Source organism: Microchirus variegatus (genome assembly GCF_963457635.1).
Source record: "Microchirus variegatus genome assembly, chromosome: 9".
Taxonomy (NCBI): domain Eukaryota; kingdom Metazoa; phylum Chordata; class Actinopteri; order Pleuronectiformes; family Soleidae; genus Microchirus; species Microchirus variegatus.
Window position 1 is genome coordinate 14,467,706 of NC_139810.1, and position 27,670 is coordinate 14,495,375.

Below are 27,670 nucleotides of genomic sequence, written 5' to 3' on the forward strand. Positions count from 1 at the left end.
ATTCCACACTGAGGGGTGTACCAGTTCCATTTCCTTACCATATGCATAGAGAAAAAAAACATTCCAAGAAAATTCAGCACCTCTGAGAAGGCTGTCTGTCTAAATGTGTGATGAATGGACCAGCTTACTGTCGGTAACAGGAAAAGAAATGTGTCTAATGGGTCATGACTTGTTTCCATGGCTCATCCTTTACTGGCTGGCAGAGTGCATGTACCCCTCCCTATAGTGAGGGAACTAGAACGAAAACGCTGACACACTTCCTGCATCATGTGACACTGATCAGATGAATGCTCCTCGTCTACACTTTCATTACTTTGAGCTGGGATATTGCTCGATCATCTCCCGTTTTTGGTTTTTCCTTCTTTACAGACAGACAACATCGGACTTGATGTGAAAATAATTAAGGTGACAAGCGCATTTGGATAACACAAACAAAGGATTTACTGCACTTATTAATATAATTGCTAAAATTTGACTGGTTATCAGTATCAGGGTTAATAATTACATAAATGCAAAATACTCTCTACAGTTCAGGTAAAGTGTCCCATCAGTCTGTGACAAGTGAAATTATCTCAGAGTTTCAAACAAATTCATATACACAACACTAAACTCCTCTCATCCTAAATACATTTTTTGTGTAAAGCAGCAAACACAATGGAACCTTATGTTTAGTATTTTCCCATTAATTCTCTCAGAGAATTCTCTAGAGAACTCCATATTGCTAAATGGAGGATTTATACAAGGGTGATTTTTTTTGTTGCTGCTCATTAAGAGCACACATTTGTTTAAATGTGTTACTATAGTTACATTTACACCTGCCATCCAGATTACTCTGGAGTTTCAGAGCCCCTGCATTGGAAAACTTCAACTGGACGTTCAGCTGCTGGCCTTCTCTTAGTTTGCACACTGAGAAGTGGAGTTTTGGTTTGAACTGGCTCAAACAGACACCTTCAGGACCCATGATGCAGTGTTTCACAGTCACTTCCTGACTGGTACGGGATAACTCCAAACAATCCACTTCCTGTTTACGCGAGAATACACATACCGACGGTAATGTGATGTGCATTTTAAGGTATGTTGTTGTAGATGGGGACTTATTCTGATACTAAGCTAAAAAATGTAGTTTTGACAGAGACTGTATGTTTAAAGTAATGTATGAATACAAATAAATCTTACAGCTTACAGAGTACTTTAAGAACAAATTCTAACAACTGATAGGTCGTTCTGATCATCGAAAAAATCCTGGGACTGACGGGTAAAGGGGACCATGCTAAGCAATATGTCCAGCTTACCTGTGTGCCCAGCCAGCTCACGGCTGACACGCACATTCCCCTCACGGGTCTTCAGGTTGTAGATGGAGCAGATGTTGTCCAGGCCTCCACAGGCCACGTAGTTCCCAGAGGGGGCATAGGCGCACGTCATCACCCAGGAGGAGCGCAACGGGATGGCGTGGACCTGTATGAGAGGAGGAAGATTTAATATTAGATAGTATGCAGTGACAGATGGAAGAGAGAGAGAGAGAGAGAGAGAGAGAGAGAGAGGGGAGGGGAGTGACAAAGTCTGTCGACAATATTAACTTAACCTTTCAAGGGCACAAAGCCAACTATAAATAGCATTACTTGGCGCCTTCAAACTCTTGCAAATTGTTTTATAGTGAACACAGCATTTTGTCAATAGAAATGAACCCAGCTGCCCAGGGTGTAAGATTTAATTTCAACTCTGTTAAATCTATTTTAATGCCAATATTTGCTTTAAGTTCAATTTCTTTATTAATTATAACTTGGGAATATTATTGTTCAAAGTGTCACCCAAAGGTAACTCAAACCTGTGGCTGATTACAACACCTGCCATAAGTACAGGTACCTTTTTCTTACAAAAACATAGTATAACACCACACAAATGACAGGACATTGAGCTATGTTTATTTTCTTTACCTTGTTTGTGGTGTAGCTGTCCCAAATAATGAGTTTGCCATCCTGGGAGGCACTGACCAAAAGCCTAATAAAAAAAGAAAGACAAGGATGTTCAAACCAAAGAACACTTTTAAATGACCAGTCCCCCAACTTTCATTTCAGCTTGACCAGCAGACTAATAAGTAAAGAGGACTGAAACATGCAAGTCATGAATGGCTAATACCCACTAAACAATATAATTTTTATAGATGTTTTATAATGATTCTATACTTCTGTATATCTATTTTCAGGCTGTCGACATCCCAGTATAACACAGGATAGGCCACACTAATCCTAAAAACAAATGATTCAGAGAGATGAGTGATTCATTTGTCTGTAATTATAATAAACTATTAGTGTTTTTCAAGATCATTTATTCACTTTCAATATTTTATGTACACAAAAGCAGCCAACAAATGCAGCATGCAGAGAGGACTCTTGGGTACCTCTGTGGCTATGCTATCTGGGTGACTCCAATAAGAGTAACCACAGTGATAGTCCCAATGCACACAGGAAAAAGAGTGAACACACCAAGGCCTGGTGGGACTAAATCTTAACTACCAGACTGGCAGGAACGCACTTACATGTGCACACTCTCTCCACCACATCAGGCCAGAAGGGTTTGTGTTTTCTTTCAAAACTAGAAAATTGTCCCAACTTCAGAAACAATACAGGTGCACATGTGTGCATCAGCTACAAGTCTACAATGATACACTTTGAGCTGCTTATTTTCTTAAATAATAGAACCATACATTTTGATTATGAAAAACACTTTTACAGTGAGACATGAGTTATTAAATTTGTTTTAAATATCACACAGCCACTAATGTTCTTTCTTCAACTAATGGAAAACCATTACATTGAAATGTTTTCTCATGGCCATCACCATCAGACTTAGACAAGATAGATCAAAATGCCATTTTGTAGGTAGTTTAATACATTCCCCAACTTCTGACAAAAAGAACGAGCTGATAAAAACAGAGCTATATACAACCGAGAGGAGGATGATGAGGTGACAAAGCAGTTTGCACTAGCCTCTCTATGGACTGACATTCACCAGCACCTGAGTGATTAAGTTGCTGGTTGCTGAGGAGAGGGGTGTGTACAACTCCAGGGAAAACGGACGTTTAGGTGAGGAGTGCTACTTCATCTGCTTCATCAGCCTCAACACAGCACTAACAAAGGCTGACTCCATTTTGAGTATTTTCCCTACCCACATACCCCACCCCCAATGCACACAAACACCGCAGACAGACACACAACACAGTAGACACACTACAAGAAGAGTGGATGATAAAGGCCCAATATACTTTAAACAACTCATTGCCTGTTGTGCATGAACACAAATATACCAGTGTGGAATTGTTGGAACACTGGGCAAATGTAAATCTGACAGATCGATGTACACACATGTATGAAAAGGGTTTTATGACAAAAAGAGTGAGCTATTGTGGAATGTCATGATTTGACAAGGACCCTCAGGGAAAATAAACGCAAAATAGGGCAAAGATGAATGAAATTACCTCGAGTCAGTGCCCCAGTGCATGGCATAGATTTTAGCCAGATGCCCCCTCAGTGTCCGTCTAGTGCGCATCTGAATTCGGCCAACAGGGTCAATGTTAGCTGTGATCTAAACAAGGTTAAGACGGGGGGAAACGGAGACCATCAAAATTAGTTTGCACTTAGATTTCATCTTTGTATTATTTTAAAACAAATCATAGTTGAACATTAAACAGTGATAAGCCAATATCATGGCATGAACATTATTTCTTACCTGAGACAGGGTAGCATCCGCACACGCTTTCCTGGCATCCTGTAACAAAACAACCCAGTTAAATCTGATAACATCTGTGATTTAACTACACTTTCGGAAAACCAGAAACTGCAAGTGCAACCAATACACTGAATTAAGTGAACAATGCCCCCATGAAAAACCATCATTGATGGGGGTCAACGGTCATTTAACACCTCAATATCACTATACAGTGGCACAACAGTATGGAGGATTCTTATATGGTTGCATATCACCATGATGTTGATGAGAATTTTGCACAGACATTAGCAGGTGATGATATTGCACGATATTGCAGCAGTGTTTTGTTGTGAAGATTGGTTGGATTTTGTGAATATTATTAGCAGTGTCACTGGATATAAAATGTGTATTGGATTTATATCTCTAAATATTTAACATTGACAAACTGTTTTATGTGGCTTATCAACAATGACAATCAATTCTAATATGTGCTGCGCCTTTATAATGACAGATGTAGCACCAATATCATCAGAATGATAGCTTCTCAGTGAAAGTGGTTTTCAACGCAGATGTGAAATAGTATAAAAGTTACTTAACAAAAATACTTATTTGTTAACTAGTGGGAAAAACAGAATAGCAAACAAGCAGACCTGAGGTCAGTGAAGGACTTACTCTGATCTGGTTCTTGAGCTGCTCAGCCTCCTGGCGTAGCTGATCCAGTTCACTCATTTTCCTCTGCTATTGGTGTGCTTCGCTCCGCCGCCTTGACTCTTGCTGATCTGAAGACAAGAAATGGAATGCTCAAGTTAAACACAAATGCACAAAATGTATGAACAAATAGCTCATATAGACATATTTTTACAATGAATGATGGAGAACTAATTACATGAAAGCCACTTGGCCAATTGTAAAGATACCATACCCTCCAGCTTTCATGATAATTTGACAACCATGCCTAATTCAACAAAATGCAGCTGTGGATCACATACTGTCACCTTAATCTAATATGTAGGTTCACAATAAGTCAGAGAATTGGAGTAGTCCGACACTTTCTTGACAGCTCTAGACTTGTCCTTGCCAGCTCGAAACTGTTACCTAGCAACAAGCACTAGGACAGCTACTTTAAGCTTAAGATATCAATTTTGAGGAAGATGTTGATTTAGTTTTCACTCTCGAACAGAAGCAAACCCTTGCTTAAATATCTTGCTAGGCTAAGCAGCTGATAAGCATTCCTCAACAGTCTAGGGAAAAATTAATGATAAAACATTTAAGAAAAATATACTCCACTAACAACAGACCAAAATAAACCACCTATTGATCGTCAAATTCAGGCAAGTATTAAGATTCCAGATATGATGAAAGCCGAGACGCAGAACAAGAAGCCAACTTTGGTTCCCTTGTACAACTGGAACCCCAAGGAGCTCAGCTGGGCAGTGTCTGCTGAAACTATCAATGCCCTGGCCTCTGGACTCTAAACTCTCCTCCAATGTCATTCTGTAATCCTGGGACACAGTTGATTCAGCTCCTACAGCAAAATCCGGTTAAGACAAAACCTGCTGATGATCCTAAAAGCAGTGGCTTTCCCGCTGACCCCAATCCTCTGGTTGACGCTCTTAGTCCAGACACTTTCACTCTCCCAACACAGAAGGCAAATTATACTTCAAAATTGTACTGGAACAATTATGATGTTTGGGTTTTGGGGCCCTGAAGCATCCTCGACACTGGATAAGCGTGTAGTTTGTAACGTCACCACTGCTTTAAGTGTCAAAATAAATCACATCGCTTCAGCAGGTAAAACTTTCCACGGCAACGGTGAACAACAGGATGATAATAATAATTTCATAGACCACATCCTGTTCAGTAAATTGAGGAATTGTCGTCCGTTTATGATTTCTCTTTTCAAATAGACATGGACAATTTAACCCTAACAATTTGTTTTACAGCTACATGAAAAAACTGAACAGCGCTGTTTTTTTTAATGTCAAATCCAGTATTAATACGGCAAACGAAGCTTACCTCCCTGTTTCTCTAGATTTCGGTATAGGTCCTCTGTCCTGAGGAGTGTCAAGACCTTCTGAATGAATACCTTATCCTTCAAGCGCCTGACATCCCTGTAGCTACCTGTCATCTGATTGGCCAGTGCTGATAAATGGGTCTGCATCTCAGCAAGGCGTCTTACCCTCATAATCTTGGTGATAAAAACGTCTCATGGTAATATCACAAGCTAATTCTCGTCTTCTCTGTAACAGCCCTCTGTGTAAAAGACAATTAAATGCTAACACAGACGGCCAGCTGATTTTACCAAACATACTGTAATTAAACATCAGAACATTTGTACATGTTAAGGGATTTTTAAAAATAAAAAATAGACATTTAACAATTCGGGAAGACAGATGGGTATAATTTTTTATCACAAAAGCCGTTATCAATTTCTTTCTCAATTTGTGTTTTTTCCTCATTTAAACTAAAAATGAAAGTGTTTCTGAAAGACATAACTGCATTGTGCAGACACCATTAAGCTCACCATAGGGATGGTGGTGCATGGGCATAAAAGTAGACTGCATTCATCAAATATAGTTCTTGACATTAAGGCATTGCTGGCGACTTTGCTTTGAATATCTATGAACATTGTTGTAATCAGTTCTTGAATGAGCTTTGCATTGTGTTGGACAAAGGTTGACAGAGCCACCGATCCTGCTTCTCTCACATATTTGCACCTTGTGTAGAGTTTTACAATGTCTGAGGAATGATGGGGTGGTGTCTGTGGTGTCTGCATTGCATTGCGAATGTTCACGGGCTACGGGGATTAAATATTTGGAAAAATAAAAATAATAAAGTAACTGGATTTTTTTTTATGACTTATGACTGGTGTTACTCAACAATTTGAGCTCCTTCAGTGCCCTCTTGTCTTGAGTTGTCTTTTGCTGTAAGAAATAATTAAAAAAAATAATGTAATACATAATTTGAGTTATGTGATGGAAGGCCATCACCACCAGGGCTGCAACTAATAATTATTATTATTTTAATACTCAATCCGTACATTTTTGTTTGGTCCATAAAGTGTCAGAAAATATTGAAAATCATTGATCAATTTCCCAAACCTCAAAATTATTGTGTCCACAATGTCAAGTTCTGATTAGCCTGAACCCGAGTGCAATTGTAGCCTTTGAGGTAAAAAAATAACCAAATATAATCAACTCAGTTACTGGGCAATTACCAGTTCACTTGGTTTGGGTGGACATCACTATTAAATGGATCAAATAACTTATACAACAACTGAATGGAATGCAGCATTTGTGAAATCAGAAAGACTCCAGGCAAACTCCATAAAAGCCTAAAATGAGAATGAAACATCTATATAACTCTACGGCACCCAGTTCCACTTTCACAGGTTTTGACAAAGTGATCCCCACATTATATTGATCAATTCAGTCCCATTATACCAACTGTGATTTGATGTATACACTGCCCGACCAAAAGAACTTGCATACTCAGTTACATATTTTGTTTAGTACCTAATGTACTAGCCAGCTGGGGCAGAGTTATGATCTGAGGTTGTTTTACTTGATCAGGTCCAGGTTCAGCAATGTTACAAACATTAGGTCAATGGACTACATTAATATACTGAATGAGCAAGTTTTTCAGTGCATATTCCAAGATAATAATCAGGATGAATGAGGCTCAAATTGCAAGAGTCCAGATAATCTTAACCCATTGACAGTCTTTGGGATGTGCTGCAGTAGATCCAACATCCAGCTCCACCATAAACTCATTATCTCTGTGAAAATCTACAGCTAAAAACAATACATTTTGTCACAAGTAGTTTAGATACAAGTATTTGAATCGTAGACTCATTTCTGATGTGGTGTAGTACCCGTCAATGGTTAGTAAACCAGCTTTCCAACTATAATTTGAATTTGATTATTTATAAATCAATAATGGGTCAGTGTAAAAAAACACACTAATATATTAACTTAAATCAAGTCACATTTAGTTACTTCTTTAAAAAAAACGTCATAAATCATTGACAAAAGCAATATACTGGCATCTTTCCATGGCTCTGCTGCAGCAATGTTCACTTCTCTTGTTTTAGGGATGTTTGTCGTCACTGTGGTTCAAACAAATTAAACAAGCTCAAATGGAATGAGGTCAGGAGATCAATGCAGCCCATCAGGAACATTCCAGTGTTACGCGTTTAAAATATTCCTTAAATGGTCTTTTCCAACCGCTTTGTGTCAGCTCATTACAAATCTTTGTCTTTTACCAAATGAATCAAAAACCCTTGGCCTCTACCATGCAAATATTCTGACCAATTGAAAATGGATGAAGAATGAATTAATAACTGACAAACATAAAATAAAGCAATCCACTTTCACTGGAGATTAGTAATAGAGGTGCGATTCAGAGGACTATTTTTCTCTTGTGCTGGTGGTGTGGGTGTTGAAACCACTGGCAGCCCAACAGATAGAGCCTCGACTTCACTGCCTTCTCTTTCTGCCAGCTATTTTTAGAGAGGTGGTGGGGGAGGAGGAGGAGAAAGAGGAGGGGGAAGCAGACTTCACATTTTCCAGCCACTCCTATCAGCTCCGACATCTCAAGCACAACACAGTCAGGAGAGAGGAAGTGTAATTCGACTCCACACAAATGCACTTCATTGGTATTTCTCCTTTCTATATGATCATGTAGTCACCATTCATTATCACACCATCTAGACTTGTAAATGTGTAATCAGAAAATATTTCATTTTTATTTTTAGATGTCAGAAAGTAAGAATATAACTGGCACATAAGAAATGTTAGTAGACCAAACTGTAACTGAAATGAAAGTGCCATTTAAATAATTGTATTAAATATTACAAACTAAATGAATGAAAGGTGAAACAAAGGCTATTGGACAGCAGGTGCAAAGGCATATAATGTATAAATTGACAGAATGGTCTGGTGGGGTTGGGCAGCAGATTTATGGGAGAAAATGAGACTCCACCCTTATGACATAAGGAGTCAAGGTAGGTATTGAGATGTTCTGTGAACAAGAGGATAGAGACTAGGGAGGGAGGCTGGAGGACAGAGCCAGATTAAACTAATGAGAGTGAACAAGCAGAGGACAATTGGGAGAGGAGCTGCTAATTAACCCCTTGGTGAAGGAGAGCCAGGCTCTATAAGCTTCCCAGCATGAATTATGGCACAGGAGGCCTACTTATTTCTTGCTGGGTTTATTGAAAATAAATATTAAAAAGTGATATTTTCTTTAGAACAGCATAAAGGGGAACAAGTGTTTTAAGTATAAAAAACAGCCTACAATAAAGGACCACCTTTCTGAAATGCATCACTTTTTTTAATCAAATGTAATGGTGACCAATGACCATCTCTGAGGTTGAGGGTTTGTTGCAGTTGCACAAATATGGTGGGTTTGTCATTTTTATACCTTCGCAGGAGGCACAACCTAATAAATACTTTACAACAGAGGCAACATTATTATCAGAAAATTGTTATGGTTTTTGAGATAATGTATGTTGCGATTTAGCACTATAAAAATGAATTTTATTTAATTTATACTGTAATTTTCCACTCCACACACGATACTACAAGTCAAGTCGTGACTCTTGTCTATCTGTAGGACATGTTCAGGTGAACAGGATAAAACATTGAGACTAAATATAGGATTCATGATTACTTTTTTATATAGTGCACAGGAATCATCACTACATTAGGGCTGAATACAATTTTTTGGGCTTCAAAGCTTTGGTGTAATTACCTGCAGGTAGTCAAAGTAAAACACTGAAGTGGGCTGTCAAAGTCTTTGTAAATAATAAGAAACATGTGAATACCAGTCCATTAAAAAACCTGCATCTTGTAGCCATACTAGCCCTGAAAAATTTCTACTCCTGCATCCGTTATGTGATGAGAATGCTCATGATTGTGTGCAAGAGATTTGCAAACACACAACAAATTACAAACAAATTGCTACAAAGACTTCAGTTTGCGTCCATCAACGTTTTTAAGGCATCTCGACATGGTCAAGATGACCTATTGAATTTCAAACTCAGCATTAAGTCACATGGCTGTTGCTGCCAGGTGGGATGGTCTGCTCATCTACTGCGATTTTCATCCAAAACCCATCTATAGGGTTAACAGAGAATGGTCCACAAAATAGACTATATCCAGTGAGCAGCACTTCTTAGAGCAAAAGCCTTGTTGATGCCAGAGGTAAGGCAAGATGTGAAATTCAAGAAAACACAAACTCAACAATTACTCACAACAAAAATGCACAACAAATCAAACCTTAAAGCAGATGGGTTACAGCAGACCTTACAGGGTGCCACTCCTATCATCTGAGAAACAGAAACTAAAGGCCACATTATACTTCTCCGACTGCGTAATGCGTTATCCGACTGCGTCACCACGGAGACGCCTCGAGCCTTTAACTTCTGCGTCGTGGTGACGGACATGCGCTGCAATTTCCCGCCTGATCAGTAGGGGTCACTGCGCAAGGTTGTTGTGCTTCTGGCTACAGTGAGCAATAGTGTCCGAGAGAAAGAGAAAGAAAGACTGTGGTTGTTGAAACAGTGGCCGTTTCTCACTTTTCTGTGTCACGAAACGCAGTTTTAAGATAATTTGAGGTGAGAAATTGGCCATTTAGAGTCTAAACACGTGCTGTGTGTATTAAGATATGACGTATTTATAGTTTGGCAGCGACGTTGTCGGCGGGGATGAGCTCCGCCTCTGTGGACGCTCGGGTGCGCACTGTGAGCCGGCACAGAGCAGCGTTATCTCGGCCTGTTCTGAGGACCAATCGCAGCTCTTGCCGTCTCCGTTGTCCTTTGATGGAGTGACAGACACTTAAAAAAATTTTCGGGCAGTCGGAGACGACGCAGAGGCTCTTCGACAGGCTCTACGTCGACGCAGAGGCTCAACGTCGACGCAGAGTCTCTGCTTAACCTACGCAGAGCACTTTACGCAGGAGTATAAATTGGGCTTTAGGCTCAAGTCACTTTGCAGGCACTTGCTATGATTGGACAATAAAAGAGTGAATAAATGTTTTGACAAACATTAAGATGACAATTATGTAGTGTATTTTGTGTAAATGACATGACAGCATGTATACAATCCTGCCATGTATCAAAAGATCAGGTTGTTCAGTTGCGGTGATCAAATGGTGTGGGGGATATTTCATGGCACACATTGAGCTCCTTTGTACCTAATGACAATCATTTAAATGCCACAGCCTACGTGAGTATAGTTGATAATCGTGTTATCTCTTGTGACCAGAACCTCCTGATTTGTACTTCCGACAGGAAAATGTGCCATGTCATAAAGCTCAAAAATCCCTAACTGGTTTCCTGAACATGACAAGGAGTGGACTGTATTCAAGTGGCCGCCAGTCACCAGATCTCACTCTGATAGAGCACTTTTAGGATGTGGTGGAATGAGAGATGGGCATAATAGTTAGAGTTGTGCATCTTCACTAGCTTAACGATTCACTTTGATTACAATTACCTGGCCAACGATTCAATATCAAGGTGCATCATGATGTAATGCACACAACTATGTTTACAGCCTATTTGTTAGCCGCTTGAAACTCACACGATGACTGTCCACTCATGTTTTCCTTTACTTGAGAGACATAGTGCTCCTCTATACGAAGTTTGAAACTAGCCACTGTTGATGCTAGCTCTCTCAACTGGAATTTTGATGTGCTGTCACTGCATAAATGCCAAAATCATCCGGTCTACATCTTTAAAATTATTATTTAACACCCCTACTTGGATATGCAGGCAACACATCAGAAGCAATTGCGTGATACCAACGTTATTACAGACAAAAATGTCTGAGGACTTAACTCAATTATTTAATGCCACAAAGAATTCAGGCAGTTCCAAAAGCAAAAGGAGGTCCAACCCGGTTTAAGCACAGTGTACCCAATACAGTGGCCAATGAGTGTACCCACAAGTGCTCAGCAGTGGGACACGGACAGTCGTGTATTAAGTTAGTATTTGAAAGGCGGGGAAGAGATGGCTGGGTTAATAATTTACGCCCTCCTGCTTGGACACCAGCTGCCACACCCCTTGCCTTCTTGAGGTTTGCATCCTTCTAACTCACTTCTCTATCAAGCCCTGTATTCTCGTGCTTCTGAGTGCCTTTTAGCTTGTGGCCAATTTCCCGCTCATGGAAAAGTACAGTATGAGTGGTACAGCAGGATATGGAGGGGACTGGTCTTTATTGCTAGTCTACCAGTAGCTGGCTGTGTAGTGACTTGACTATTGATCATCTGTGTCAGCATGCTGCCCCCACTTTAATACAAGCATAAAGTCTCTCTAGGCAGGCGTTTCCTTTTTAAGGGTGTTTCCCTAGCTGTACTTGTCTTCTCTCTTCCCGTTGTCAAAACATTCAGCGGATGTGGCGACAGTACACACACTTTACAAATACACTTGCTCTGTGGTTTCTGCTACAACCATTGCACTTACCAGAGTCCATCCAGGCTATGTGCAATTGGCTGCATTACAGTGAGATACACAGGGGATCCTGACAGGGAGGATCATGTTAGAAGACAAATGTAAGGACAAAAAAAACAAAGACAGAGATGGGGTTGGCACATCGCACAAAATTGGGTCAAACAAATTTACATTAGGCCACACTCATACAGGTGAGTGCATCTTGCTAAATATACTGAAGACGCCACCAACTTTGTTTAGCTACTGCTGTGCACTACCGAGTGAAAGAGGGAACCAATAGGTAAGAAACGGACCTGACACTTAAAGTGTTTATGCATATTACATGGTAGAAGTTTTTTTAGGGGGTGTAAAGTATGTTAAAAATGTGCTAATGGTCTCAAGTATAAGTGACTGTATATAAGTACTATAATAATAAAGAAATAATAGCATGAGCTTCAGTTCTGTGCTCAGAAATGTGTTGATGAACGCGAGCATTGCCAGATATCCAGAGATGACCTGATTCAAAGATATCTTGATGCTCACCGTTTTTGTACCTGGTTTCATTTTTAAACCATCCATTGCAACTAGACTGAAAATGCAGACAGTATTTAAGTATGTGGCTGTAATCACAAAACAAAATGTATAAAACAAATACAAATCTGTTAAATAATGAACCAATCTTATGCCCTCGCTAAGGAAAGGAGGAGAAACTGCACTAGCAAAGGCAAAGTAGCTGGATCATGTCAAAGCTCAAAAAGCTTGGTGCAAGAAAGTCTAGGGGATGTTATTTTCCAATGTCATTTATTTACATGATCACACATGTTGCACCTTGGTCAATATCAGGTGTAATCGCAGGTAGCAGTAAAATCCCTTTTCCTGGGTTTACACTGGAACTATACTTACATGTCTCAATACAAATGGGATGGCTTTTAAAAAAGCACTATGCCTGGAGAAAAGCAACCTTATTTCTTCCTCTTCTATCCATCCATCTTTCCAGGAGAAGAGCACTCTTTGCAATATTTACAAGGGTTCCACCAGTGTGCTCTCTCCATCCCACTGAGTGAGGCAAATCTCTTTTTGCCTCAGCATCTCCCGCCATGTTAGACCACTAGTGACAACGTAACCACAGAGTTTATTCATATACCAAGTTGTTGGTCAATCAAAGAAATGTCAACTTCACAACTAATAGTAACCTGCCCTGAGCCAAATCTCAAGGCTCTAATGACAAATTCTCCTGGCTTAATGGTGAGTTTTGAAAAACAAACAAACAAAAAAAAAAACAACAGTGATTCAATAAAAACAACACATGCTAATACAATTCCTGTTAAAATGATTAACTTGTGTTCATATATTTGAACTGTTTTATAATATATTTAGATTTTTTTTTGCCAAATGATACTGTGAGAGAAAATAGTGTGAGTGTTTTCCCCCTTTTTGGTCGAGTCGATTGGTGGAGGTCCATCTAAGTGCTGTGGGGAAGTGGTGCATGTTAAATGAAGCTGAAACACAACCAGGTCACAAGGACGGCGGGAACAAGGGGGCTGATGATGCGGCAAGAGAGGACAGAAGGGTATTGCTCCTGGACATTTCTTAAAAGCCTCATTCCAGTCTCACTCACTTTGTCATTCTCTTCAACAAATACATCCACTATGTGGTCTTACTCTCCCGCTCTGTCTAGCATCAATATGAAATAATATATTGTGAAATGTTTCACTGTTAATGTTGGCAAATACTGTAGCTTCAATGTCAAAACCCAACACAGTCAGTGTAACTGACCTAATAAAATGCTTTTTGATTATATTTCTCTGTTTAATTCTATGTTCTCAATTGGAAACAAAATTAAATCTAGTTAAGTTCAGCCAATACAGCAAATGACTAACATGCCACGGGCAAAAAGTGAGAACCTATACGTTTTAGGACAGCATCATATTAGAAAATCATGTGATTGCATTGCTGAATATTGTGGCACAAGATCACTCACAATAAAAGAATAGAGATACAAATAAGTGTTGGTTTTGTTATGTATTGATATACAGTAAACAATACATTAAGGTGAATACATTAAGGTGAATATATATATGTATATTAAGTTTCTATTTTGAAAAAAACACCAGTTTGTGTCATTTGTTTACAGTTTATTTTTGTAACTTCTTTTTAACTTTTTTGTACAGTTAGTTTTTATTTGTTTTGAATGAATAAATGTTAACTTTTGTCTTAAGTTTGCCTTTGTGTGATCAAATTATCACATTTTCTTATACAAACTGTATTGTTTTCATGCCATAATTTGCCTTAACACACTATGCATTGTATACATTTTTGAATCGAGAATCGTTTGATCGAGAATCGATTTTGAATCGAATCGTGACCCTAAAAATCGGAATCAAATCGAATCGTGAGCCACCCAAAGATTCACATCCTTAGAAAGGAGTGAATGACGTAATGACGCATAAGAGAAAATAAAAAGAGACACAGGACTGTGCATGAACATTGGCCAACCGGCCAATTGTTCTCCACAGTCCTGTGTCTCTTTTTATTTTCTCTTATGCTGCACAGCAGAGACACTCATAACCACTTGGTTACATGATTAGAACTTTAATGTCATGTATAATAAAGGATGTCCCCGCAGCCGCAGTGGGTTTTTCAGATGCAGCACAGCTGTGTTAGCTGGTTCATCGAGGACGAGTGTTCACATGCGCTGATATTTCAGCCTGGTTTAAACTCATCATTTACCCGAGTAAACTTTCACTCCACTCGGCGCTCACACATGAGATACAGAATGGGGAGTAAGAGGGGAGGAGTTTATTTCTAAACTTTAGGGCTTCATAAACGAGGTAATGGTGCAGATACACACCAATAAACAACATTAATTGGAACTTCTGATCTATGGGAGCTTTAAAAACCCACACTGTTCAATAAAAAAGTGGCAGAAGAAACACTTATCCTGTTGATATTAATCAATCAGTAATATGAACAATCTATAGACCAACACGAATGCTGGGCCCAAGTCACCTGTCCGTCAACTATGATGTTGCAAATTCGTGAATGCTTGGGGGAAAAAACTCTGGCAGGAAAGACCTCAGTGGCAATGTTATGGTGGTCACAGGGGGAGTATAACATATTCCCACTAAATAATGAAATATTGCACAAATACCTAAATCAATACAAACAGTTATGGGTTTCAACAAAAAACATTTTTAATTGTTGACCAATAATGCTCATTACTTAGTGCTACAACCATTTAGTTAAATAAAACCAGTCATCACTCAGTGTTACCAATTATGTAGACTGTGGTGGTACGTTCTGGTGGCAATTCTAATCTCAACACATTTGTTGCGCCAGTTTCAGTGATCCAAAAATATATAACATACAGGATCTCCAACTGTGTTTAGCATGCTTGTAAAGCTGCGTGCAGCACTATTTGTAGCTCTGTATTTCTCTTGCTTGTACTCGCCTGCTCAAAGTTTTTTACCATCCAAGCAGTTAGACCTCATACTTTCAGCTGTTACTGTGTTCCTTCCCACAATGGGCATGCAATGCAGTTCAAGGACTTCTACTTCTACTGGTTGGTCTACTTGTCAACCGGGCTCTGTTGCACATGGGAGCGGACTGTGTGCATGCGCACCCTTGCTACCTCCACTAAATCATTGTTTAAGATATGTTGTTTTGTCCAACAATCTTGTCAATCTGGCTTTATAACAAAGGTCACAAGGGCTTGGTTAGTTCAAGAGAAAAAAGTTATCTTCAAAATTATCTTCGTATGCGTCTTTGATGGTCAGTGCCTTTGAAAAAACATGGGATGTTCCACTGAAGGCACTGCAAAGCAGACAGACATGTCTGTTTACATTCTGGATTTGCATATTTGATCTCTTCTCTAGCATGCTGTCAAATCAATGCAGACGATTGCAAAAGAGCTTTGTAAACGAATCACAGCAAGGCATGTTTCCTGAGGTATTAGTGATATTTACACTAGCTATGTTCTGACTAGGGAGCTGATTAGAATCCAAACTTGTTCAAAAATACACTGAAGACACATACATGGTTGCATACACCACAACGACTGAACTAAATGACTCATTGGCACTTGTTGGTCATAAAAAAATGGTAGACCATTCTCATTATAAACATCCATATTCTTTATGCACCAGGTGAGCGGATCTAATGTTCAATGTCGAGCAACTAAGTGGTATTTGGACAATTGTTACACCTCTGGAAACAAACAGAGAAAGTGTAGTCGTGTGATGAGACTTGGCCAAATAAGTGGAACTCAAGACAGAAGAAAGAAGCTTCAGTTTCCTCTCAACCACCAGTACCACATGTACCACACATCCATGGGCCATGACTATATTTTAAAAACAATTCAAACCTAAATTAGATATTCTTAACTTGATAATATCAGTTATTCATTAACTACAGTATTACATAAGGATCGAAGTCTCAATGGTTGGTTCTTTCATGTCAATGTTGGATTGACAAAGAGACCATGAATCTTGTCCATTTCTCAAAAACAATGGGTCAAATTTTTTGTGTTCACACATAGTTACTATGTGCAATGTCTAGAAAGGCTCAGGGCTGCAGTGCATTCCTGTAAGCAGCTTTTGTCTATCACATAGTGCACAGCCTGCATCCAAGTATTTAAGTGGAAGAAGAGAGCAGAAGTAGAGAGCAATGCCTCTTGCTTGCAGAGCATCAATGCCAATTCTCTTCCAAGGAAATAAGCTAATGCCTCAGGAAACAGTTGTCTGCTAAACTACTAAAACTACTAAATCACTTGGCCAGTCAACTAAGGGTGTAAGTTGATTACAAACTCACTTACACATGGATGTTCAGAAACGTGGCACTGAAGTGTGGCTGCGCCAGCCAAAAATATGGTTATTTGACACAAATATTCCAGTGGCTAAACTTGAAATCAGATTTGCCTCAAGAAGCAAAGAGGAGCATCTTGTCTACTATACAGTAAGAAGAAACTGTCAAAGTGTAGATTGTTTTTAATCATGAGCAGTTGGTGCATTTCAAACTCACATGGATCTCAGGAAGTGTGGCTGAACTGAAAACAAGCAGCCTCAGGCTGCATAACCTATTTTTCTTGACCAAAAGTAGAGCAAATTCCTGGGGCTACAAATGAGTATACATAAGCAGATACCATTATGGACATGATGGTCTGCTCTGTTTTTCTGCATAAGTACCGAGACGAATGAAACTGTGAATTACAGCACTTTCTCAAACTATAAGGACAACCTTCACATTTTCCCTTCTGGTCTAAACAGAGTGTGAATGCACCAAAAAGATGAGTGTCACTACTCTTGTCAAGTTAATATTTGGCCACTGAACTGCCAGAGCAGACAAACGTGCTCAAAATAATGACATGCATCAACTAAACACACATTTGCTTCCAATGCTTTCAGCTTGTGGGATATCATATCCACCTCATAGATGAGGAGGGATGAAGGGCTGTCTTTAGAGCAAAAGGGGGGAGCATTTACGGGACACATTGTAGCTGTGTGCGTGACACAAAAACCTTTCCACATCAGTGGACTAAGAACCAGTGTGTTTTGAAACCCAAGCATTTCCTGCACAACAGTCACACTACTCAAACTCTAACAGTCAGTAACATAATGCACAGTTACCCTGCCTGTTACTTATAGTTAGATAGTTCATGCTTGTTTACCCTTTTTACATTGTTTCCGTTTGGCATTGGGGTAGGCGTATTTGTGACTACCTTGTGCATATGTAGCTGGGAATACGCATCAATTGGGGAAAATATAGGTTACTATACAGGTGTTAGTAATGACATACTGACAGCATTAATTTTGAGGGTCCCACGTAGTGCCTCATGTGAGCCATGTAAGATTTCAGCTGCTTATGGTCCTGCACAGGTTAAGCATGTACGGCTGGAATGTGTGAATGTTGTTTTGGTCAGAATAGAATCCGAGCTAGATGATGACCAATAGATCAGACCAACTATTGCCACTCGGCTGACAAAATGCTGATTGGAGAGACGGACTACAAAAGTCGCTCATTCAATAGCAGTCAACCATCATATTATGAAAAATTTGGTAGGTTTTAGTGTTTTTAGTGCTTTAAATATAGCTGAAACGTTATGGCTTGAAATGTACTTGGACTGACCTATAAACTTAAGTAAAGCTAAATGTGAAACTTAGTGTACCTGTACATTTAACTTGGGAGAGAAGTGTCCCGTGTCACTGTCCTGTCAATGTTTGATGATAGAGGACATAACATCAATGCGGTTGCCAGTCGAGTATAATTGATTGCTCAGTAAAACATTCCATGATGTGGTGCTCTTCCTAGTTGGTGGGAAATGGCAGACACTGGATACTGTATGTGATACGACTACATGATCACCTAATCTCAGTGGCACATAGCTTTTACCTGCAGTACTATGTGGTAAATGTATTCTTAAATTCCACAATAATCACATAACTATTTGACTTTTTTATATCAAGTATTTGAAAAACATGACCCACGTCAACAAGAAATTGGCAACAAAACTGGTTAAATTACAAAAAATAGTTAGTTATAACACAATACTAACGCCAAACTGATCCTTCAGGTAAGAAGTAATGTTGACTGTTAGATTAAAATAAGTTATCACATAATGGAACGCTTTGTGCTTTGGACAACTGCACAACCAGCTTTTCATACATGGAAATTAATTTGTTTGGTTAAAATTGAGAGGGAAAAACGAAAGGAAGATCAGGCTAGCCCAAAGCCAAAAGCATGATATTTCCTGATCATGAAACACACTCTTTTGATTGCATTAATAATCATACCCCTCCCCCATGCTTCCCCTCCGAGCGACCAAGAGAAGAATAAGTGTGCGTGTTAAGAGTCACATGACAGCTAGCCCACTCTTTTTCCCAAGTGACTATGAGAAATTTAAAGAGAAATCTTGCTATTTCTGGTCGGCCATCCAACCATCCCGGGATTAACATTTGGTCACACTTTATATGTGGCAGTCAAATCTAAGGGCTACAATGTAAATGATATGCACATGTGAGGTACTGCTAGGAATTGTGACTGGCTTTCAATAGTGTTACATAGCCAGAGTGGTGACAGGAGTAGTGACAGACTTGTATGTGGGTCATTACGCTGCCCTGGAACCACTTACTTTGACTATTCAAAACATTGGCCAAGACGTTTTGGTGAGTGGTGACACGCTATGGATACAAAACAGAACCTACAGTCAAACCACACACAAATCTACTCACCAAATTTCCACTGTAATACTGACCCTGGAGCTTAAAACATGGAAATAAAATGAAATATTTATTTAAAGACAAGTGAGTTTGGCAAGCCAACATGAAGAAACCAATAATTAGTAAAACTCTCAGATTGAGTATTTCAAGTCACGAGAGTCATGGAGCATGGCAGAGTGGTGGTCAATATGCGTGACCAGTACACAGACACTCCTTATGGTCTGGTCAATAAAAGGGCACACCAAAATGTGGACCTTTGTCACTTGTCAATATGCCACAGATGTCACAAATCATGAGGGAGCGTGCCATTGGCATGCTGTGCTGTGTTGAGCGTTACAGCTGTGGCAACACAACTGAATGTGCATCATTCCACGATCGACAACCTGGTGATGTCCATGTGTCGCCGGTGTACCGATCTGCGTGAGGCTAATGGTGGACACACGTTATTGAAGTTCATCGACCCCTATTGTGTTCTTCCTGCCATTACTTCAGGACTTTTGTTTTGAAATTGATCCTAATTCTCGCAAATTAACGCCACTTTATTGATAAAGTTGTACTGTTATTTTTGGATAGTTACTCCGTTTTGTCAACAACTACAAGTTTTTCTTCGTGCATTTATATTTTTGTTGAGTGTAAGTGTTGCAAGTTAAACAGTTTGGATAATCAAACAGCATTTGAAATGCACTATTGGCTTATATTTTCAACGAGGAAGCACAATTGCAAACAGTTGATTTCCTCTGAGGAAACTAATATCTTGTCGTATTAAAGTGAGACAGGTGTAACAGGTTTATTGGCTCAGACAACAGTCTTTCACATAGTTCCATAGACTTACATTATCAAAATAAATTAATTCATTATCAATATTAATTTTCAGATTCACTCTGTCCTGTTGTCCAGATATGGATATATTTTTTCCCCTAACTCGCATTTTCTCTGTCTCTCATTGAGGGCATGTTATTTATTGGATAACATCAACATCATCAAATTAAGTGGAGAACCTCTCCCAGTTCCCTAAGGTGTTAATATATCCCCCTGATTTGCAAGGTTACGATAGTTTAAAATTGCAAATGTGGATATGTATCACCGACCTACAGCACAGGAATCCATCTTTTACCAGCTGCTGTTTAAGCAGACACTGAAGCCAAAACCATGACCTCCTTAGTGGAGGTAATAACTATTTGTAACTATTTGTGTGGGTTACATCATACCTCGCATTACAACCAGTTAAATTACTGAATTGCATCCTGTATAAGGATCACATTAAGTGTCCGTAGCAGCTGTGCTCTTGTAAAAGTTGTTTTCATTGAATCATTCAGACACAGATGTTTGACCCGAATCTGAATGGGGCAGATCATCTGATCAACTACTTCACCTTCAACTTTGTCGTTCTTGTTTATGAGGTCCAGTTTTAAGAGAGCCAGTATCGGGCCATTGTTCAAGCATACGGGTCAGTCACACAACAACAAATACTTGGCACTTTAACAATTTTTCCCCCTAAAAATTTGTTATTTTAAAACTACATGTTTCCTGTATTTTCTGACTATGTTCCAATAAAGTGATTGAGAAATAATTATACATTATGGTCATCATACCATTGCTAAAACAATTTTATTGGTGATCTCAGACTTTTGCACAGTACTGTACATTAACCTGCAAATGCTTAATCACAGCTTCAGTTACTATTCACTGATTGGTAGAGAGTTTCGTCACTGGAAGAGTCACGAGCGCAATGCCTGACACAAGAATCAAACCAAACGATGCCAAATTGTAGATCAGTCAAAGAAAATCCGAAAAAAATGCATTAATCTCCGACATTTAGCAAGGAAATTTCAAAAATCTCTATAGAGTCTGGTGTATTTAGCAACAGCACTGCCAAAAGCTGGTGATCATGAGCCGCATCACAACCTATATTTCAGTTCAGTGACTGTGTCAGACAAAGTCTGCGTTCCGGTCATGCAAAGATTCTGTGAACAAACTGTATTAATCAATATAAAACGACATTGCGGGAGTTATGCTATGACGACCCCGCCCATGTTGAGGAATTAGGCTTTACTTGCCCCCCCGCCAGGCTTTGTGTTGCTTGTTTATTTATTTAAAATAGATTTTTTTTATACACCTCGGCTTTTTCTATACCGGGGAACAAGAGCGCACGTTCCCCCATGTAATCCGCGCAGCACACGCTTGTCCAGGTGCCGATTAATACCCAAGTCACACCATCAAGTGCGTCATTATCACGGTTACAACGTTCTTGTCAATAAATATGTTATATTTAGGGATGCACCGAGGATTCGGCGGTCGAAACACAGCTACAACATGGCGGAACAGCACCTGTTAAACGCTGAAAAGTCTCTTCGCAAAAGCGAAACTTGGCTGCGTGCGGCACCGATTATGAACTCCCCGCAACATTCACTTCACAGAACATTCTCTGTCTTTGAGCAGTTAACTAAAGACATCAGCTCATCTGATGCATCTGTTATTCCCTTAATTACAGCGTTAAAGCGTCTTCTTTCACAAAGATTAAGACCACGGAGTGAAAATGATGAAAAGTGCGCTCTGATCTTCAGAGTCTGTCACCAAGTTTCACTCAGATCACCTGCACTTCATCGGGACTGTACTCCATCCTCGTCATAAAGATCATTATTTTTATGTGGGGATAAAACATGTAAAAGAAATGATCCAGTCTGCTTTAGATATGAAATAAGCGCTTGGAGACGCAGGGGAGCGACGAACAGCGCAGGAGAGGGAGAAGAGAACAGCGCAGGGGCGGTGCGCAGAAATAAAAGGGCCGTTTGTCTGCACCAGATGAGGCGGATGAGGGGGCACTACCACTTTTATATTTATGTTGCTTTATCTTACTTTTAAATGAGTAGCAAAGTATTAAAGTAAAAAATTGTTGCAACGAGATGCATTATACATCATGTGATTAAAGTATTTTTAAAAACCCAAATGTAGAAACAGAAAGCAACAATTATGCAATCTTTAACCCCACATATGCCTATGGATGTGCAATACACCCTGATGAAACCATTTCAGTTGTTTTCTGTAGGAAGCTTAGTGAGTGGAGAGGAAAAGGGGTTTAGGTTGCTTCACCACAATACACTAGTCCTAAGAGTAAAGTAATGGAAGACATGATGCAGAGGCCACCACTAACGGGCCATTAAAATTAAGATACAACAATGAGATAAATGATGAAAACCATTGAGGATGAGGAGGGCTATGTTCTCAAGAGCACAGAAGAACAGTTCAGCCCAGGCATAAGCAAATGTTATTCCAGGGTGTTCTTTCCAGTATTTAAACCAACAAATTTAAGTGACACAGAAATCAGAATGAGGAGTTCCATTTGGTACAGTGCGGTTTGGAATGGTAAAGCACTTGCCCAGCAGCTTTTTTTTCTACCCCAAGGTAAGGGTACCGAAAAATGGAACAATTGGAGAAAGGTATTTTGGTACTATTCCGAAAAAATATGTACTGTACCGAACCATTTCATTAGGTGGAAAGCGGCTGGGTGATATGCCACCATTTCTTCCTTAATCCACAAAATGCCAGTACTTTAGTTTTAAAATGATTACAACATCTGACCAACATCTTTTGGATGGAGCACTTTTGTATGTTTCTGCCTTTGAAACCTTGGGTACAAGGCTGATCACTGTGAGGAGGAGTGAAAAGAATGTAACTTTTTCACAACATTAGGGCTTTTCTAAATGGAGTAAAAAAATACTAATTCCGTTCATAAAGAGAAGATATGGAATGTGCATACTTATATTAAAAATTTAAAAAAGGCAATATGATAAGGATTTTAATAATTAGAAAGAATGTGCGCAACATGTATTGTTCGTATTTACATCTAACATGTATACTCTGTGCATATACAAATCAGTGCATATTTGACTATCTTCAGGTGATGTGTCTACATATAATACAAGTATTATGAAATAATGACCCACTGCTTACTCCCGTTCTAATGTTTCTGTCCAGTGTTGTTAATAGGTTGTACAACCAGTGCAGCCATAGAACAGTAAAAGGATTTCCTTATTAATAAGAACACTAAATGACAACATAGTAACATTCAGTCATGTCAAAAGTAGTAACAGTATTTTTAAACAATCATATGGCAGTCTCTTGGGAATCAAATGCTTACGTCCTTAAATTGCCACAGTTAGGTTGGTTGAATTCGTTAAAATTCACATATTGTTCAGGTAGAGTTGGACAGAAAGAGCACTGCCTGTGATGAAAAACCAAATGAAACTGCCTGAAATGACAACCGTAAAACATAAAAGGCTGCATGTGTATCATGAACAAGTCAGGAGTTGTCTTCAAGTGCATTGGCAACATCCTACATGGGACAAGGTGCTTGTTCTTGGACAACCCACAAATCACAGCTAGAAAGTAACCTTTCTACAACTGTCAGTTGCTTGGACTAATGTTCAATACGCTTTTTTGCTATTGTTACATGAATACAAATGTACTAAGCTAGTTGTTGCTACACTTATCTTACCATGTTAATTATGTATCGCTTTCACTAACCAAAGCCATATAATCCCAAAGATTAAAATCCACAGACTGAGATTATAATCCTATTCATATCCTGTGCTAGCAGATTTAAAAAAAAGAAGAAAAAAAACATTAATGAGATGAAAATCCTGAATTGAAAACACAATAGACTTATGATTAATAATAAACACATGGTCATTACAGTGGTGACACACATCCTACTGACAAGCTCTAGCCGGGTACACATCCAGAGATAAATGTTCTTCAGATACACATCACTGCCTTAAGACAGTCTCATCATAAACCAATTGTATCACTGCATAGGTGTCAAAACTACTTTTCATAAATGTCCACATATGACATCACCGTCCACCAGGGCCACTGGATAGTATCATATACTGTTATACTGTAGGTGCCAGTACAGGTTTTGCTGCCCTTGGGTGTTACAGGTTGTTCTCAAACCAAAACTGACAAATATAAAATAAGTTTGGTCCAGTGTTTTGTTTTCTTCTGTTTAATTCGGAATGGATTACAGGATTGAGAGCAGTAAAGCTGTAAATCGTATTCAGCCACACAGAAATAATGTGATTATCCGCCAACAAAATATTAAATTACAAAGATGCTGAGAAGATGTCAAGAAATATAGGGGGGAAATACAACACATTTAAATCTAAAAAAAAACGTTTCTCGAGATGTTATAGTTTTAATTCAAACAATTTAAAAAATATATGTCGAGAAATTGTGAACTTTGACATAATTAAAGATGAAAAAAGTATGGTTAATATCTCAGAGGTGTGGTTACAGATCCTTCAAATCAGACATTAATTTAAATATTAAATTAAATTAATTGTGGTCAATTATACAAATATTTATCCTTATTGCCATATTCCCTGGTATTAAGGTTTACAGTCAAGATGCACAACACCCGACCCCCACCATGTTGTCCTGCATCTATGAACACACATAGATGCATCCGAGGAGAAACGCCATCGGCTTTAAAAAACGTTTTAAAAACACAAATGCATTCCTTGCACTTTTTACGACAAGTGAAATCAAAGAAATCTTTCCTGCCAAGCCTGAACCCATCCGATGCTCGGCAGCTGTCTCCCTCAGTCTGAGAGAAAGCGCTGATGAAAAAGGCTTTGAACGCCATCTTGTTCATTGCAGCTGCTTGGGCCCTGAATACAGGAACCCATTCATTCGAGGAGGCGGAGGGAGGGGGCACACTGGCAAAATGAATTCATCTTTGTGAACCAGTAAATACAAACAGCTCTTTTAAGACACAGCAAAAGACACCCCGGAAGCGACTAGCGATCGGCTATTTTCGGATAATATTTTTTAAGATGCAATTGCTAGTTATTAAGTTGGGGTGAGCGGTATGGCTGCTTGTATCCTGCCTCAGCGCTCAGCTCGGCTTCATGCGACAACACGTCTGGCTCGTTGCTTAACCACCTCCCGCAATGTCTACCACCGAATAAAAATACAGAAAACACATCTTCTACGTTAATGCCTCGATGCTGGTGCGCTCGTCCACATTTGACGCTTCGTCGGAAATTAAGCGTTTACAGGACTGTGCGGGCAGCGCGGCCCGGTGGGGCACACTTTCTGTGGCTGCCTGCTAACAACTTGTCCTACAATAGACCCGTGATCGAGATAAACAGATTGTTAAAATCCAATTAGACGATCTCGTTTTCACATCGTTAAAACGACGAGTTTAAATAAAGGCCGAAGTGTGTGTGTGCACACAACCTGACGCACGTTTAACACTCGCGAAACTAAAATGGCTATTATCACTATCGTGTCCACAGCGGCGCTTATTGTCATTTTCCCATGTGATGTCACAGCTGTTACCAATTGAAATTAAAGGGTCATTTTTTATTACTTATTAATGCTTTACGTATTCCATGGAATCACTGCGCTAAAGTGTTAGCTTTTCAGCTTTCAGTACAATCCAGACTAAACATGGGAGTGTTAACGCATAGCTACAGCTGTGACATTCGATAACTGAGACGAGAAGGTTTGCTTTCAGTTTTCTGAATTAAACACCGATTGATCGACTAACCCGTTTAAATGGGGTCTGGCAAACGAGTGCCCGCAGCCGGGACATTCCGCATTACGTAAATAACTTTAAGCAGGCAAATAATAGCGCTTCAGTGCACGAGTTTTACATAGAAGCGACAACAACACTAGCGTTTGCAGGCACTGAGGATATAAGCAAATTGCTCTGGCTGCCATGTTCGGGATATACACACCCAGAGCAGCCATACCAGGCTGAGGCCACTGCTGGCTAACTCGCATGGACTGGCTACAGAATAGTGGGAGTGGTGGTGATTCTGCTGGGGAAGTGGCCATTTTTAGATTCCCCTTTCCTTGACAATTTCATGATGCCACAGATTTAAACGAGTGGAAGTAAATCCAAGCTCCGTTCACGTGTATTTGAGTTATGCAAACGTAAGAAGTTTGTGACTGTGTATTTATGATAATCAGCTCGCCTGGGGTTAGTCATCAACAAACACGAGCAAATCCACCACCACTTAGCTTAAACAGGCATCGTTTACTCCAACGTATAAAACAAAGATGCGAAAAATATGGGCCGTCAATCAGACCCAAAATGTTGCCAATAGCTGGGATGCATGTGATGTGGGGCGTGTGACTGCACATTTACACAAAACTGTGGAAAATTAGCTCCTAAATCAGTGCTGACACAGTTTAACCTCGGCAGCTTATTTAGTGAGAAAGGGACAGATAACCGGACGCAGGAGAGGGGTGCTGGCTAACCGACCGAGCTGTCACCAACTATAACGCTAATTAACATTATCACTGGTCGTTAACTACACCACTGCCGTGTCGTACAGTCGGCAATAAAATCATTTTACGGACGCTCCGTTTGATTGAAATATTGGTTGATGCAGTGCGTTGAGTTTCTCCAACAGTGGCCCACACCCACTCTCTTCTTGGAACGACTAGCTTAGCAGCAGGCTAACACCAGCTAACTCAAACGGAGAAGCTCTCAACCCAGTTTAACCCCTTTCGCTCATCTTCCTTGATCGGCAGAGCAGCCTACTGCACACACGCTTCATGCATTTTCTAAAGCACAATTTTAATTATCAGGGTACATCCTTACCCGCTTTCAGTCGAGGGTGTCCGTTGTTTAAAATCACATTGACTGGAAACGGCAAAATCTTGTCTCTCCTCTCTCCGCCCAGGCGCTCAGATTTAGCTAGTTTAGCTACCGAGGAGCGGCACTCCCCGAACCCAGTTTTTGACCCGCCGAGGGGGAGACACACCGGCACAGAGGCGCAGAGACAAGGCGGTGTTTCACCCAGATAAACGTGTCAGAGTCCTGTTTGAGAGTTCTTCCGTTTCAACTCAAATTCCAACTCAAAGCAAAAAAAAATCCCTTCTTGTCGTTCCCACCGTCGTCGTCCCTCGCTTTTCTTCCTTCACGCCAGGATCTCAATCGCTTCTTCCTCCAGCCATCAAACAGCAGAGATGGGCGCGGTAACCCTGCACTCAGCTCTGGGAAACCCCACGTTACGGCAGCGTCACAACGCACGGCGAAGGGTCGGCGACCACTTTAGCAAACCAGGAAATACTGCCATCTTTGGTAACAACAGTGCACCTAGAAGTAACATTTTACTTCTGAAGACGCATTTTAATTCCTTTAAAACCGTTAAAAAAGAAATGTGATACGAGCATGCCAGAGTGGGTGAAGGAAAACAACAGAAAGACAACAAGAGTCAGTGGTTCTGAGATTGACTTGTTACACATGTATTTTAGTGGGAATCGTTGATTATATTTGGAAATTAATAATGCCCATTGTTTGATT

General features: G+C 39.8%; 1 protein-coding gene across 1 annotated transcript in view; it reads right to left on the reverse strand.

Moving 5' to 3' along the window:
* The window catches only part of LOC310932041 (guanine nucleotide-binding protein G(I)/G(S)/G(T) subunit beta-1), a 33,560-nt gene extending 6,248 nt beyond the window's left edge, over nt 1–27,312 (reverse strand). The window contains exons 1-6 of the mRNA XM_083895306.1: nt 26,966–27,312; nt 4,378–4,484; nt 3,727–3,765; nt 3,476–3,582; nt 1,935–1,998; nt 1,293–1,455 (exon numbers count right to left, since the gene is read on the reverse strand). Coding sequence (XP_083751432.1) covers nt 1,293–1,455; nt 1,935–1,998; nt 3,476–3,582; nt 3,727–3,765; nt 4,378–4,434 — 430 coding nt within the window. The 5' untranslated portion in view covers nt 4,435–4,484; nt 26,966–27,312. The remainder of the gene's footprint in view (nt 1–1,292; nt 1,456–1,934; nt 1,999–3,475; nt 3,583–3,726; nt 3,766–4,377; nt 4,485–26,965) is intronic.
* Between the last annotated feature and the right edge of the window lie 358 nt (nt 27,313–27,670).